At 49.3% G+C, this 16099-nt stretch overlaps 5 protein-coding genes across 9 annotated transcripts in view; 1 reads left to right on the top strand and 4 right to left on the bottom strand.

Moving 5' to 3' along the window:
* Positions 1-3334, bottom strand: part of H257_10998 (hypothetical protein) — a 4220-nt gene extending 886 nt beyond the window's left edge. Inside the window, exons 1-3 of the mRNA XM_009837769.1 lie at positions 2814-3334; positions 2243-2733; positions 1376-2110 (exon numbers count right to left, since the gene is read on the bottom strand). Coding sequence (XP_009836071.1) covers positions 1376-2110; positions 2243-2733; positions 2814-3234 — 1647 coding nt within the window. The 5' untranslated portion in view covers positions 3235-3334. The remainder of the gene's footprint in view (positions 1-1375; positions 2111-2242; positions 2734-2813) is intronic.
* A 427-nt stretch (positions 3335-3761) lies between these two features.
* Positions 3762-6742, bottom strand: H257_10997. 2 transcript variants are annotated; one of them, XM_009837767.1, is made up of 4 exons: positions 6219-6742; positions 5658-6133; positions 4610-5209; positions 3762-4261 (listed from the first exon to the last, which is right to left on the bottom strand). In XM_009837767.1, exons 1-4 carry the CDS (start codon positions 6700-6702, stop codon positions 3935-3937), a joined length of 1887 nt encoding a protein of 628 aa, XP_009836069.1. In that variant the 5' UTR covers positions 6703-6742; the 3' UTR covers positions 3762-3934. The 2 variants fall into 2 exon arrangements, with proteins under 2 accessions (XP_009836069.1, XP_009836070.1); XM_009837768.1 differs by having other exon boundaries at positions 3762-5209.
* A 618-nt stretch (positions 6743-7360) lies between these two features.
* On the top strand, positions 7361-10028 carry H257_10996. 2 transcript variants are annotated; one of them, XM_009837765.1, is made up of 4 exons: positions 7361-7783; positions 7838-8328; positions 8429-9064; positions 9579-10028. In XM_009837765.1, the coding sequence occupies exons 1-4, from the start codon at positions 7399-7401 to the stop codon at positions 9918-9920; spliced, it is 1854 nt and encodes a 617-aa protein (XP_009836067.1). In that variant the 5' UTR covers positions 7361-7398; the 3' UTR covers positions 9921-10028. The 2 variants fall into 2 exon arrangements, with proteins under 2 accessions (XP_009836067.1, XP_009836068.1); XM_009837766.1 differs by lacking the exon at positions 9579-10028 and having other exon boundaries at positions 8429-9190.
* Positions 10029-10623: 595 nt separating this feature from the next.
* Positions 10624-14845, bottom strand: H257_10995 (hypothetical protein). Of its 3 annotated transcripts, none has more exons than XM_009837762.1 (7): positions 14694-14845; positions 14529-14650; positions 14223-14431; positions 13183-13721; positions 11920-12705; positions 11184-11465; positions 10624-10948 (listed from the first exon to the last, which is right to left on the bottom strand). In XM_009837762.1, the coding sequence occupies exons 1-7, from the start codon at positions 14823-14825 to the stop codon at positions 10706-10708; spliced, it is 2313 nt and encodes a 770-aa protein (XP_009836064.1). In that variant the 5' UTR covers positions 14826-14845; the 3' UTR covers positions 10624-10705. The 3 variants fall into 3 exon arrangements, with proteins under 3 accessions (XP_009836064.1, XP_009836066.1, XP_009836065.1); XM_009837764.1 differs by having other exon boundaries at positions 10706-10948; positions 14579-14650; XM_009837763.1 differs by having other exon boundaries at positions 10706-10948; positions 14223-14650.
* A 626-nt stretch (positions 14846-15471) lies between these two features.
* On the bottom strand, positions 15472-15923 carry H257_10994 (hypothetical protein). The gene has a single exon (XM_009837761.1). It carries the CDS (start codon positions 15882-15884, stop codon positions 15519-15521), a length of 366 nt encoding a protein of 121 aa, XP_009836063.1. The 5' UTR covers positions 15885-15923; the 3' UTR covers positions 15472-15518.
* Positions 15924-16099: the final 176 nt, after the last annotated feature.

The following is a 16099-nucleotide window of genomic DNA, read 5'->3' as shown; positions in this document are numbered from 1 at the left end:
CAACGTACTTGGCTGGTGGTCGAGGTTGTGGGTCAACCATTGGAGTGACTTCGAAGTAAATGTATGAACAGTTCATCTATTACGTCCAGCAAGCACAATCCACCACCCATTGCATTTTGATGTATTTTGATTGGCTTAGACATTTCGGTAATTTGAAGCTCAAATATACGGAATGGTCATGCGATTTCGTATATTTGAGCCAAATTCCGCTTGATTTCGGTAATTTCAAATTACGGGTTTGCTAAATGTCTCTAATATCGCATCCTTCCAACGGAGTACAGTAACTCTGTACGTACATATCGACATGTATCAAGCTCTCTCAAGCAAGGCCCACAAACGTTCACATTGACGTGCTGTCGTTGTACTTACTATATACTATTTATTAATAGTACAAATTACCTCCACGTTTCACCTCAAGTTTTGCTGCAAAATCATTTTTATTACGAGGATTTATTTAAATTTGTCCTAAATCAGACTGATGATCTTTGTATAACGTTAGTGTGAACTGCCTCTTGTGAACAAGCAAGTGGTCAAGCCAATTAGCCCAAACTTCTTCCATGAGCATTTCTCGATATAGAGGACGAGGACTGTCACCATGGTTATGGCAGGGATGAGCGAATGAATATAAACAGCATTCAGTAGCATTTGATTGTATTATTTCTGGGGGGGTGTATATGAGCTACGAACGACATGCCGTCGATTTCACGGTGTGCTCGGGGGGGCTAGATCCATTTTTTGATGACTTTGAGGTAAAACATGAGCGTGATGACGATCACACAGAGCACGACCCACCACACGTAGTACCCGTATTCCAACTTGAGCTCGGGGATGTTTTCAAAGTTCATGCCGTAGATCCCCGTCATAAACGTCCCTGGAAGGAAGCACGCGGCGACCACCGACATGGCGTACATCACGTCAGTCTGGTGCTGCGCGCGGAGCTGCTTGTCTTCCTCCACCAACGCCGCCAGCGTTTGGTGGTGGTCGCGGATGTCCACTGCCATTTGTTTGAGGTGGTCCATCACGTCCCGCAGGTAGTTTTTCACTTCGCCCTGCACACAAACACATATCCGTTTGTGTATACAGGATCTGGTACAGTGAAACCACAAAATCATGTCGGTCGTTCTCAGCCATCCATTCAAATCTTCGCCCAAGTAAACAAGTTCAAACATATCCTTGGGTTTAAATTTAAAAAATCAATTCAAAGTACTAGTATAAGAAAATCAAGTCAAAGAAATTATAATCGTATTTTCTTGAGATATTATTTTTATTATATATAAACATTTGATTTAGTTTTTAAAACACACCGCCACCACCACAACCAACCAACCACCACCCATTCAAAGATCGTACACACGACAACAAAGAAGGTACGTACGTGGCTGAATTCGTCCTGGTCGAGCAATTGGTCTTGCACCAAGTCGAGCATGGGCCGCACGATCTTTTCAATGCCGATCAAGTGTTTCTTAGCTCGTGCCAGGCGCTTCGCGTTGAACTGGATGCCGTCGAGACGGAGCAGTTTCCCGAGCATTTTCAACGTGGCTTCAAAGACGGCGACCAATGGCATCATCTCATCCACCGTCGCGGCCAAGATGGACACGACCAGGAACGACGCGTCGTGGTTGCGCAACTTTGAGTACGATTTGGTCAAGTTGCGCTCAAACACAAAGTGCCACAATGGCTTTGGCGACGACGGTAAAGCGTTGTCGGTTTCTTCTTCTTGAACACTCAGCACATGGCTCTTGTCTTTGGACACGAAAACACACAGCTGCTGCGGATGACGCATCAGCACGTGCAGCGCGTCGAGCTTGGCTTCGATCTCGGTGCGCTTGCGGTGGCGAGACGACGGGGACGTGGGGGGCCCTTTGCCGATCGGCTTGTAGGGCGAAGCGACGGGCTTGGTGAACACTGTGGCCTTGAAGAACGACATCATGGACGAAGCGCGAGGCGCCGCCACAAATTTGCGGTCGTTAAAGAAGTCGTCCTCTGGCTTGAGGGCACCCCCTTTGCGCAGCGTTCGGTCCTTGTTGAAGAGGGCGCGGCGCCGCTCGTTGATGCACGCTTCCATGTGAGCTCGTTTCAGGCCGTCCAGTGGTCGCAGCACGGGCACAATCTACACCGCATATATATTGCATTCAATCGTGGCCATTGAAATATCCCCCGATTTATACGTATCGTCGGTTTGAGTAGTTATCGAGAGTATTCCCTTTCAAGAAAAATGATATATATATAAAGTTGGACGTACGAGAAACGAGTGGTCGTCGTAGTGTTCATACTTGCACCGGATCTTGTCGTCGGCACTCAAACAGTCCTCCACGGCCAGTGGATGCAGCTGGTACTTGATGGCTAGTCGGCGGACGTTCAGGTCGTCCATGCGCTTGAACCCACCAAGATGGACCCATCGAACGCTGGCCCAGTCCGGTTTGGCAGAGAACATGAATCCCTGGAGGTGCCGGACCGGGTCGACGGCACGGACGTGGGTTGGCGAGTAGTCGACCACGCGAAGACACGTGACCATGTCATGGTTGCCGTTGTCTTGCTGGCTCTGGTCCGGTTTGAACAGGTGCGCTTGCTTGATCATCTGGACGACGGCGACGAACTCGGCCAAGCTCACCGTGCCGTCGCCGTTCGAGTCGACTTTCCGAGTGAACTGGCCAAAGTCCATCCCTGGGGGCGGCGTGATGCCCAACGCAAACAGCCCCTTTTCGAATGCTTCGTATGTTACCCCCGCCCCCCCTACTTGACACCAACGTTGTGTGACTGACATCGGTGCACAGCAACTACGCATCTCAATATATATAGACTGGTGGGGGTACCGTGGGGGTTAAAGTGCTGGTACATGCGGCGCAACCGCCCCGACGTGACGTCGTAGTACGGATCGAGCAGCACCTTGAGCTCTTCTTCTGCTTCGTCATCGCCGTTGTCATGGTCGTTGTCATCGTTGTGGTTGCGGGTAGAAGGCGACTCCGGAGAGGTGCCCCCACCCAACGACCGATGTCTTGTCAGGACGTGGCCGTAATTCCACTCCAAGTGCTGCGCCTCGTCTACCGTGAGCTGGGGCACGAGCTTGGCTGGCTCCCACACTTCGGCCGCCCCCGCCGACTTTTTGTTGGTCAGGGGTACCGCCACGGGGCAGAACACCCGCGGGTTCTGGTGGTTCTTGGCCCCATCAGACGACGAAGGCGGCGGCTTGTCCGAGGGAGACCCAAGGGGCAGGTAGTCTGAATGGCTGCGCATGTACTAGGTAAGTCGTGGGGATCTCGCTGCTGCGTCTACAATGCCAGGCGAAAACGCACACACAAAACTCAAGCGTAAACAGCCCAAGCGACACTCGTTCTAATTTCGAATAAGTCTCAAGTGTGTATGTGTATATTAATTATATCCATGCCAGCACTGTACAGTATCGCAAACCCAGCATGTCTGTAGATCTTGCAAAGTAGTAGCCTGACAGCGGCCATTTGTGTATTAATAGCAGTAATAATATTGTGCTTTCGAGTAAAATTTCGTGTTGTGGCGTGGTTTCTCGTTGGAATTTACTGTAAAATCGATTTGATTGGGTACATCAGATGTGCTCAAAATTATTAGCCAATCAAAACCAATTTCTCAATGAAATTCAACCAATCAGATCGATTGTGGATCGGTTTGGTCGGCGCGATTTGATTGCACCCCCTTCCCAAATTTGTATCAAATCGACAATAAGTACTACTAGTACAGTACGTAGTAGTAATACTAATCTCAACAGTACATTAACGACATGATTGCTCCTACTTGTACGCGTTTTGGGTTCCCCTAGATCGTGAGGGAGCAGTGTACATATGTACACCACACTTATACTATGATCGAGAATAATGTGTTGAATAGGAATTACATATTGACAGGATCGAAACCTAATCGCTGTGAATCAATCGATGACGTGGCAACAGCAGACAACAAGCTATTAGATCCATCCCTTGACAAACTTCATAAACGACAGCAGGGTCGACACCACCGTGAGCAGAACGACCCACCACACGATGTACCCGTATTCCCACGTCAGTTCTGGCATGTGGTCAAAGTTCATGCCATAGATCCCTGTCATGAACGTCCCTGGAAGGAAGCAGGCGGCGATGACTGACATGGCGTACATGACGTCGGCCTGGGCCTTGGCGCTGATGCGCTTCTCCTCGTCGATCAACGCCGCCAGCGTCTGCTGATGTTCGCGCAACTCGGCCGCCATTTGCTTCAAGTGGTCCTTTACATCGCGCAAGTAATTTTTCACTTCGCCCTACATACAAAGCAAAACAACCCACATACAGCCGAGCGTTATATTGTGGGGTGGCTAGTATCCAGTACGGGTATAATATGAAAATAGCAATATTCTCTCAGCCATCCATTCTGTCATGTAATCACAAGTACCCACCACGACCACCAATCAAGTTCGTACATATATGACATATACATCAGTAAAACCACCACAAAAAAGTTCGTACAGACGACATATACACCACAATAAACCCACCACACAAAGTTCGTACGGACGACATACATGCCACCACAATAAACCCACCACGACCACGCAAAGTTCGTACAATCGACATAAAATACACCTGCCATTGCTAAGCAGCGTACGTACGTGGTTGAATTCGTCCTGGTCGAGCAACTGGTCTTGCACCAAGTCTAGCAGTGGTCGGACGATCTTTTCAATCGCAATCAGCTGCTTCTTGGCGCGACTGAAGCGCTTCGTGTCGAACTTTGTGCCTTCCAACCGCAGCAGTTGGCCCTGGAGGTCGAATTTTGCCTCGAACACTTCGACGAGGGGCATGATCTCCTCCACGACGGCGTTCAAGAGCGACACGACGAGGAAGTTTTCGTCGTGGCTGCGCAACTTGCTGTACGATTTGGCCATGTTGTGGTCAAACACCAAGCCCCACAACGGAAATGCAGCCGTTGCTGACGAACTCCCGCCCTCCATGTCGACATCTTCCTGCACACTCAGCACGTTTCCGTCGTTGGTTTGAAAGACGCACAACTGCTGCGGCTCCCGCATCATGACCTTGAGCTCGTTGAGTTTGGCGGTCAGCGTCTCTCTGGTCGCTGCCACTGGGGGCTTGAGCATGTCATCCTTGAGGAGGGCAGCCTGCCGCTTGTTGAAGACTTCGCGGCGATGATCGGCGATACATGCTTCGATGTGGCGCGCCTTGTCTGTGTGGAGCGGTCGCAATACTGGTACGATCTGATGACAGATATGTCAGTGATGTACTTTGAAGTAATCAATATGTCAAACTAATCTATCTGATTGGTTGAGTATCCTTGTCCTTCTTTCTGTAAGAGCCAATCAAATCCACTCAAAAATGGATTAACCAATAGCGTTGATTCGTGATTCGATCTGGAAATCTGTACCGAATCCACAAGAAACATATATAAACATATATATATTGTCAAGTCGATTCGAAATTGGTCAACATTGACTGAGCAGAATAACTCACAAATCGGCAGACAATATTCGATATACGACCAATCAAAATCCAGATCTCGAATCAAGTGACCAATCAAATGTCTTTCAAAATCGCATTAGTATCGTATGTGACTGAAATTAGTGTGACATTGCACGTGTTTACATCCAAATGTCAGGAATAGGGCAATATATGATGGACATTTCAAACATGTGATCATTGGTGTACCAAGAATGAATGGTCCTCGTAGTGCTCAAACTTGCACCGGATTTTGTCGTTTTGGTTCAAACAGTCTTCTAAAGCCAACGGGTGAAGCTGATATTTGATGGCCAGTCGGCGCAAGTTGAGGTCGTCCGTTCGCTGGAACCCCGCCAAGTGCACCCATCGCACCTTGGCCCACTGCGGCTTGGCCGAGAACATGAACGATTGCAGCTTCGTTACGGGGTCCACAGCATGTAGGTTGGTGGGCGAGTAGTCCACCACGCGCAGTACGTGGTCATACTCAGCCTGCGTGTGTTCTGGCTTGAACAGGTGGGCTTGCTTGATCATCTGAACTGCATGGATGAACTCGTCGACGCTGATCGAGTTGTCACCGTTCGAGTCGATTTTGCGCACGATGTCACGAAAGCTCACGCCGGCCGGCACGGTGATGCCAAGTGCCAAGAGACCGTTGTAGAACTCGTCGTAGCTCACGGCGTCCTTGCCTAGTGGAGCGAGATGAGGTACGAGGACATGGACGGTAATGGAACGAGGTTGGGACGACGACGAAGTAGCACTAGTAGTACCTACCCTTGGGGCAAAAGTGCTGAAACAACCGACGCAGCCGCCCACTCGTAACGTCATAGAACGGATCCAAGAGCACGCCAATGTCCTCCTTGGCTTCGCGCTCGCCGTCGCCAAACTCGGAGCTGATGCGGTGCGAGGCCGCGTTGTTCTTGGACACGGACCGCGCCGACATGGAGAGCGTGCTCGGTTTGCGGTGGACGTCGCGGTTGGTCAAGTTGGAGTAGTCCCATTCCAAGCGCTGGGCGTCTTCGAACGTGAAACGCGGCAACTTGCCCGTGGGCACCCATGCTTCTACAGGAATTGGGTCGATCGAGATACGCACCACCCCGCTGGACGGCTCAATGCTCGGCAGTGCTGGTGTGGCCGTGACATGGGATACGGCGGCATCATCCACGGCGGTGGACGTGGATGGAGTCTCCAGGGCCGCATATGATGCGCCGCCCACGGGTCCCACGTCGTCGTGGTGGCTTCTGCTACTGTTGGACATGATCGATCGTTCCTTGAAAGTGGAGTGTCGTTTGCAACTCATGCAATACAAGTGTCAAGTGAAACGTTGGCCACGACCAAATCCGGTCGTCGAATGTTGGTCGTAGGTATGAACGTCATACTAACGTGTCATTTTACTATGTAGGATATGCTGTATGCCTTGGTCGTACACAGGAGGGACGCCATCATCTTTTATACCGGAACAACTTTCAAAGTCAAAGTATAGGGCGGGAGAGATGACGTTAAAATAGACTAGTACATACTGTTTGACGAAATCTTGAAGAGTTTGCATGTGATAGTTTTGGTATGCAGACAAGGCATCAAGGGACCTTTACTACTTGCGTGCACATGTTGCATGACTAGTAAACGAGTGCATTTGCAGTGTGAATAGCATGCGTGATTGAATGGCTTGGGATTATTCACCTTCACTTTTGTGTTCAAACTCATCAATTGCAGCGGGGTTTGATTCCAAACGTTGGGAAAATAGGGGCTTTGTCACATTAATATATTCAAAGAAATATGCATTTCCAAGCGTACTTTAATATGGGACCTTGTTTGTGAGTATCCGTATTGTTTAATTTGCCTTATATTGTCACTATTTGAATGCTTACATACTCCAATTACTGCGAACTGGCGTGTTGCAGCAGACCATCCGTATCACCACACCCGCCGCCGCGATTCACAGAAGCAAGCACCCATGGATCGCATCGAAAGCGTCGACGAGTCGTGTGACCCTTTGCTCGGGTCACTGCCGCCAGCGCCACTACCATTGTCCCATATCCACGCACACGAAGCGCACCACAACGGGTCTGAAGCTTGGATCCATACATCCGCGCTACCTCACTTCAGCATGCACGACGCGCAGAACATGGAATGGGACTTCTCCCAGGTGACCAAGGGCGATGCGCTCAACATGGCACGCAACAACCCCATGCGGAGACGGTCGTCGCTGGCCGTGGGCTCGGAATTCGGCGATGCCGAGCAGGCCGAGAAGAAGGAGGACATCCGCGTGCTGCTGGATCCGTTCTACGACGTCACAACCGGTCGTCTGCGTCGGTTGTTTCACCACTTCAGTCCCAACGGTACATCTTTGAGTTGCTCCACCACGTCTGACTCCGTTGCTGAGCAATCCGTAGGCAAAGACACGGTCACGTACGTCGAGTTCCAGCGCGGTCTGTCGGCGTTAGGCATCAGCGTGCCCCGCGACGGCAACTTTGACGAGTTTGTGGCCAAGGTCGACACGAACGGCGACGGACTCGTGAGCGTCGACGAGTTTATCGCGGTCGTCCAGATGATCAAGCAGGCGCATCTGTTCAAGCCGGACGTGGCAACCCCGCTCCAAGTCGACGCCAAGCGGCATGTGCTGCGCGTGGTGGACTACTCGCCCACGAGCCTCCGCGCTGTGGACCCCGTGACGAAGCTGCAGTCGTTCATGGTCTCGGCCAAGCCGCAGTGGGCCACGGTGCGATGGGTGCACTTGGCGGGGTTCCAGCGAACAGACGACGACCTCAACTTGCGCCGACTGGCCATCAAATATCAGCTTCACCCGTTGGCTTTAGAAGACTGTTTGAACCAAAACGACAAACTCAGGTGCAAGTTCGAGCACTACGACGACCATTCGTTCTTGGTACGAAGGCAGCAGCAGTAGTAGCACTAGTCACCTCCTGTTTAGTACCTTGACCAACAACTACTACTAGTACTACTACAAACATCATTGTCTCATATAGGTGGTGCCCGTGTTACGAGCTCTAAGCCCAGACAAGCTACAGGTCGTGGAGAACGTGTTAGCCGCCCATCGAAAGGCTGCGACAGCGAAGAAGTTGAAGGAGGCTGCGACGGAGAACCACCCGAACGCTGTCGCATATCCACAACCACATAAACCCCCCCACGCGATCTATGGTTCCGCGCGTCCTGGCCAATCAAAAGCGGCCGCGTTGACAACGACATTGGATGCGCTCGACACGTTGCTCCGGCCGCCACAGCAACTTTGCGTGTTTGTAAGCAACGACCACGTCGTGAGTGTGCAGGAGGACGTCGACACGATCGACCCGTCCGCGTTTCGCCTCTGGGAGTTGGTGGTTGATCAAACCATGACCAAGCCATACTCCAAAGTCCGCAATCACTCGGCGGCGTTCCTGGTTGTGTCGATTCTCAATGCTGTCGTGGATGAGATGCTCCCCCTCGTCGAAGTGTGCGAGCCCACGCTCAATATGCTCGGCAAACTCGTGCGGCTGCAACAGACCGCGTTTGACCCGGCGAGACTCGCGCGTACCAAGAAGCAGCTCATCGCGATGGATAAGATCATCCGTCCACTTCTAGACCTTGTCACAGATCACTTGACCCCCCACGACCAATTTAACCGCGTAAGCCGCCTACGTTGTTGTGTACTGGTTGGTTGGTTGGCGATATGATCCTTTTACCCAAAATGTGGCTGACATTTGTGCGGATTCTTTGCCAAATCGATCGATCGATTGCTTATCCTGAGTTTTGTATGTAAAAACGTGTCGATTAGTATCACACTAATTGAATGCATACACGAATTTAACGATGAGGATCGTTGTTTCCTGCCATCTGATTGGCTCAATTGTTCTGCCGAGTATTCATGTGTCCATTTATGTTGGTGTCGATACATTCTCCATGTCGTCGCTCCAGTTTAGAATATAAACAATAGTATCGGTGTTTGGATTTTTGCACTTTGGGTGAATAATTTATTAACGTGAGATTGCCTTTTTTGGGCTTGTTTTGGATTATTTCCCGCAAGCAAATGTGTGCAAAGTGGACATCTCGTTGTCAAAAGTGATATATATATCATCTCGTAATGTCCAAAGTGATATATATACCATTCCGGAATCGGGATGGATATAATATAATGATTAGGGCGAAGTGAAAAATTACTTGCGCGATGTCAAGGATCACTTGAGGCAAATGTCGACTGATCTGCGGGACCACCAGCTGCTGCTCGCGACGCTCGTGGACGACGACAAGCAGGCCCGCGCCAAGCAGCAGGAGGACGTGATGTACTACATCACAGTCGTAGCCGCTTGCTTCTTACCCGGCACATTCCTCACGGGCATCTACGGGATGAACTTCAAAGGCACCATGCCCGAGCTGGAGTGGGAGGATGGGGTTCTCAACGGGTACAAGCTGTGGTGGATTGTGCTCGTGTCCGTGCTGCTGGCCACCATGGCGTACGTTAAAGGGTGGAAGCAGTGGATGTAGGAGGTAGTACATACTACTAGTTCGTTCGTTAGCTTGCACGGTTAACTACAGAAGTAGTAGTCTCACGAGTATTTAAACGAAAAGTACTTCACATACTGTACTACAGTGTATACACCAACCACAAGGTATTACAAGCAGCAACATGCTGGTCCAGACGATGTGGAGGGATGGGGGTATTTTTTGAGCTATTAATAGTACTATTAATAGTATCAATTCTTGTTCTTTTGCCCAAAATTTGGGTGACTTTGGTGATGATTCTTTGCCACATCTATCGATCGATTCTTTGTTCTGACTTTTGTATGCAAAGATTCATCTAGTATCACACTAATTTCCATCACACACTAATTCGGTGTTGATTTGGTCGAAGAGTGACATGATTGGACACTTGATTAGTGCTCTTGGTTTTGATTGGTCGATCGATTCTCTGCCGATTTGGTGCTGCTCTTTCGATTGGTCACCCGGACTTGACATTTGCCAAATCTATCCATCTATTCTCTGTACTGAATTTTGTATGTAAAAAGGTATCCTGTGTGATTGGTATCACACTAATTTCAATCATACACTAATTTGGCGTTGATGATGGTTTCCTGCAATCGGATGTTGGCTCAATTTTTGTATACGAATTTGATAGTGTCGATTCATTCTCCATGTCACTCCAGTTTAGAATATACACTACACACTAATTTATGTAGCCCCACGCATACTACTAGTCAACGTACTACTACTAGTAGTTAGGATGTACTAGAGGCACTAGAATACTACTACTATTAGTAACTGGGTTATTCTCACCACAAGCATTCCAACAAGCAGAGGACGGAGCTGAGCTCTGGTCGACTTGTTTTGACTGCTGGAGCATCCGAGTGAGTGTATTTCTTATACAAGTGTCTGGACACGGTCACTGCGCTTCCTTGGGCGGTGGTGGGGAATGCATCACGTAGCAGCTGCCACGTCACCTCGAACTCTTCAATCTGACCATTCAACCCTTCCATGTCCATCTCGACTTGGCCTGCATACGCCCGGAGTAATTCCTATCACCAAAACTATCACAAAAAGCTCAAATCACTTTGCTATCACCACCGATCCGTCCCACCACCAAGTACAATATCATATTCAAGAAGAAATCGAGGGGCTTTCAAATACATAAAATACTATATTTATTCGCAATAAATACTAGTATATATTTTTATTTGAAAGCCCCTGCTGCATATATTATGTATGCAAAAATATTGATAGATATATATATGTGTTGGGAATTATTATTACCGCCACCCAGAGCCGCCACCGAGGTATATAGTACGACCCCACGAGCCCGCCCCATTCTTTGCCGGCGTAGTCAGACAGCGCGTTTCTGTTGTTGTCGCCCCATCGAGTGATTTGATTGCGCGCTTCGTACTCGAAATATGCCGCTGCCACGTCATCGCCGTCCTCTCCAGCCAATGATCGGGCGTCACGGAGCCACGGGCCCAGCATAAAGTCTTGATTCGTATTCAACAACAAGTCCAGGTCAGTCATGCGGTCGAGAAGGTCGGCGGTTTTGGCCGTCAGCTAATAAGATATCAAAAAATTAGTGTGACCAAAAAAATAATCGTGAATATTTTGGCAATTTCGAACAAAAAATTGCAGCAAAACATTGATTCTCGGATCCATAATTTGGAGAATTCTGCCAAAGACCACTTTTTTGCCAAAAAACTAAAAACAAGAGGTTCGAGGGCCTCCTTTTTTCTGAAAGTTCGCAATCACTGGAAATCGTGTCAACCAAATCGTTTGAATGACTACAACAATTATTATTTCGAAATACTAAATATTGGTTCCGATACAGTATATATATATAGTATAAAAATAGTATAGTTCGTTCAAGGTTGTATCAATTGGATCAAACGGTATTCGAACGCCACTACATACTTGGTGAAAAAGAATGACTGAAACGTCACCACATGTTTGGGTCACAAGCTCACTATATATATATATATATATATACATCTCAAGGTACGGCGGTTACCTCGGACAGAGGCACTTGTCGTTGTTCAAACATGTTTTGAATATGTTGATAAATCTGGACGAGTCCGTCGCTCATGGCTTGCCGAGTGACATCCACAAGATCGTGTGTGAATCTATCGTCATATTGTAACGATGGGGACGAAGCTGCAGCTTGAAGTAGCAGTGTCCACGCCTCTAGCACCCGTTCATAGTCGTGGCTAAGCTCTGTGGGCATAAAGCTGGCCTGAATGAGGTACCACCGAGGCCGCAGACACACAATATCCTTGGTGACGCCGCCGTAAGCATGGCGGACAGCGTAGACGGACGTTTCAAGAACGTTCCACGCACGTTCCAAGTAGTGGTGGGTCGTCGAAGATTGGGAAATATACCGACCGACGGCAAACGATCGAACGTACTCGGTGACGTTGACTTGGGAGTTTGCCCACGCCATGGACAATGCGAGGTCGTACACGATGTAGTTTTGGAAAATTCCCTCCATCGTCAGCCCCACGCCGACCAACGAGTGGGATTTTTCCCTCGCCACGACCGGACCCGTCGCGATCGTGTCGAGGTCCCCACGCATGCCCAAACTCCCGCCAAAGTTGTGCAACACGCAGTAAATCCACTGGTGGTGGAAAAACTCTTGGGATTTTTCCCATTGCGGGGACACTTCGGCATACAAATCCAACACGATTAGCGACTCGTACGGGAGACGTGACAAGTACGACTCCATGCGCGACAACGTCCAAAATCGAGAAAACGAAAACAACCAGCCCTGCATCAGCCACACCGCGTCCTTGTCCACCATCTACAACGGGTATTATCACCACAGACTGCCACGTCACAGTCGTTTCCTTGAATGTCACTATAGAATCGTCGGTTTTCACTTCAATGTCACTCTACAGACTGCAACACCATTGCAATACCACCCAATCAAGGGCATTGTTACCTCTGATATGTCACCACAGACTGCCACGTCATACTCATGAAGTCACCCCAGACTGCTATGTATTATCATACAGTTCACTGGCACCACACCGACTGCCACGTCATAGTCATTCAGTTCAATGTTACTATAGAATAATAGTCTATGAGTTCAATGTCACTACAGAAGCGTCGTATACTTCAATGTCACTACAGCATCATAGTCATTCTGTTCGTCTTCTTTTTGTAGAGAAGGACTTGCAACATGCAGTTCAATGTTACTAGATATAGTCATTCCGTTCAATGCCATCACAGACTGCCACGTCATACTCAACGAGTTTGTATACATATATAGACATACCTGCATACTACGGAGCACCGCCGAGGAGGCTGCACCTAGATACGCCGGCGACGCCTCGCGTGGGTCCATTTCGTTGTACGTGTCGGTCTGGTACACATGGGCCGTGAACCCATACAAATCCTGGTACGTTTGCAGGAACGCAGCGCCAATCCGGACAAACAATGGGTCGGTGGGGTCCAAGAGATGCACCTGGGTGTACGGGGCGCGGAATCCCGCCCACGCATCACTCTGTACGACTTTGGCGTGGGGATACAACGGCACCAGCGACGTCGGAATGTGCCCTGCAAACGCGGGTAGTGCGGGCATCATCCCAAACGATTGCATTCTCGCGAGGATTTTTCCCTGCAATGCAAACTGGGCGTCGATAAACGACTGCGGCAGCGGTCCCCGCACCCAACTTCCCTGGATATTTCCCATCCGACCCCACGCCAGAAACGCCGCGCCAGCAAAAAAGTCGTCGAGCGACGTCACGTTAAACTTGGCAAACGTCGCCTGCCAAACCTTTTCTTGGCCTGTGAACGCTAGCGGCATGTTGATGCCTACGATGAGCAGTACATACTACCATGAGACCGCTAGTACGCATGCTTGATTCCCCATGGGAACTGGTCTAGTAGTACTAGTAGTATTAATAGTCGATAGACGAGGATACTACACCCCTTCGGACACAAAATCCAAATATAAATAGTTTTTGCATCATATATTGTCGATTTGATACAAATTTGGGGAGGGGGTGCAATCGAATCGCGCCGACGGAACCGATCCACAATCGATCTGATTGGTTGAATTTCATTGAGAAATTGGTTTTGATTGGCTAATAATTTTGAGCTCATCTGAAGTAGCCAATCAAATCGATTTAAATTCCAATGAGAAACCACACCACAACACGAAATTTCACTCGAAAGCACAATACACGGATGCTTACTTTGCAGTTTGTGAAATATAATCATTGTTTTCACGAAGTTTAAAGATATCCTTTTGTAATTCTACTGAGGTACTTTATTAAAATGTATGAAAACAAGGTTTATTTTCACAAAAGATACCTTGCAACGCCATCCAGTCGAGGTGCTTTTCCCATCTTTCCCAAGACCACGCCCAGTGGGAATAGCTGGCGGTGCACACGTTCTGGTAGTACGTGTATGGAGACTGCTTCTGCAGGAGAATGGGTGCGGGCGGGAGCGGCAGTGACGGAGGGAGGTGGAGGGCGTGGTCTTCCCAGTCCGTGGATGTGTGGACAACCTGGCGCAAGTACCTACAATATGCCAGCGGCAGAGATAAGACAACACGTTTGAGGAACGGGGTGGTATCGGCAGTAGATTGATTATCATGGAGTGGGAGTAGTGGCGTACGCTTGTAGCCCGTACGCCATGGCAGTGGCACTGGAACCTTCGAGGAATACCTTTCCACCTTTCGAAGATACATGTGCGACGTCCAGACCCGTCGAGGACGCGGCCAACACGCCAAACTCAAACTGAGACGGGGTTAGCCTCATGGTGACGGCACAACGAGTGTACCTGAGGAAGGTAGGATGCACCGAGACGGCGGGAGATCAAACCTTGAACAGCAGCCACGGCATCGTGTTTTGGAGGCGTGAGCACTGCCTCCGCCACGACAGCAAGCACCAAGACAGCCACGATCCAGCGCATATCTAAATTTATTACTACCGTAAGTAGGGATACTGTGGTTGCATAGATATTGATGTGACAATCAAATCGAACTTAAGCGGGACCTGCACTTTATAGTTCTCTGGATACACATTTCAAACAGGTGCATGCCGAAAGGGCGATGCCATGTGTGTATATGGAGGCTGGCTGCGACGTTAAGAGGCTCATGACTCCCTTCCTGTCGAGCTAAGGGCTGAGTCCACGACATTCCCGTGTAATTAACGGCCATGGATGCGCTAAATCGACTTACATCCTTTCATGAGCCTTGGGTTCGCCAGTGGAACCGTTGTAACGCTATCACAAATGGATGTTCCTAGGTCTCCCTTCTCGTAGCCGATTGTTTGACAATGTGAACAACGTTGGTGACACTGTAGGTCGTACTAGCGTTACCCGGTAGTTGCCGGTTCCTGGGGTGGCCGTGATAGACATTGTCGTAGCCTCCTTCATGCACGTGGGCTGCGAAGGCACGAAAGCTAGTGTAGTCGAATGTCTTTTTGCCAATACAGTACTGCACTGTCATGATGCGTTGATCTACGCGAACGAGGTCGGCTATGTGTCCACTGCTGCCAAACATACCTTACCCCATGATACCGAAGCACACCTTGTTTTGCAGTTGAATACGTCAAGTGTGCGTTCCAACACGATAATGTACTTCGAATATGTGATGATGGTTTATCAATACTCTTTGAGCGAGGCGGCGATGGCGGCGGCGACGTCGTCGGCGCTGTTTCGACGATCCAGGGAATCCCGGTGGCCTTTCTCGGGGGATGCAGACGCGGCGTGGTGATCTACCATATTTAGTATCGCCATGCCTGTCTTGGCAAGCTCTTCGTCGTTCGGGGACGCATTATCCTGGGACATTCGTCGGCTGCGGGACGACTCGACGAGCGATCGTTCTTTGCTAAAGTCGTATTGAAACACCTCTTGCCCCAGCAAGTGCTGCGTCATGGGATCCAGCGATGTGATGGAGGGCATGTCGGTGCCGCCACAGGTAAGGACCACATGGGAGTATTGCAGCAGGCTGCTGGAACTGCTTGTCATGGCGATGTACAGTATTATCTGGGACGTGAAGAACAAGGGATTCCTCAACAGTACTGGTATTTCATTTTCGCAACGAAGTTCACTTGATATTTGTATTCAGGTTGCGTATTAATATTCTGAGCTCATTTGCTCATTGATATTAAACAGATTCATTGTTTGTATGTGGGATCCCCAAATTTTATAATCATCCAATTAGAATGTTGGTTCTATTTCAC

The sequence above is a fragment of the Aphanomyces astaci genome (genome assembly GCF_000520075.1).
Source record: "Aphanomyces astaci strain APO3 unplaced genomic scaffold supercont1.31, whole genome shotgun sequence".
Classification (NCBI taxonomy): domain Eukaryota; phylum Oomycota; class Saprolegniomycetes; order Saprolegniales; family Verrucalvaceae; genus Aphanomyces; species Aphanomyces astaci.
The sequence above is the reverse complement of the archived record's forward strand: the minus strand, read 5'-3'. Positions and strand labels throughout refer to the sequence as shown.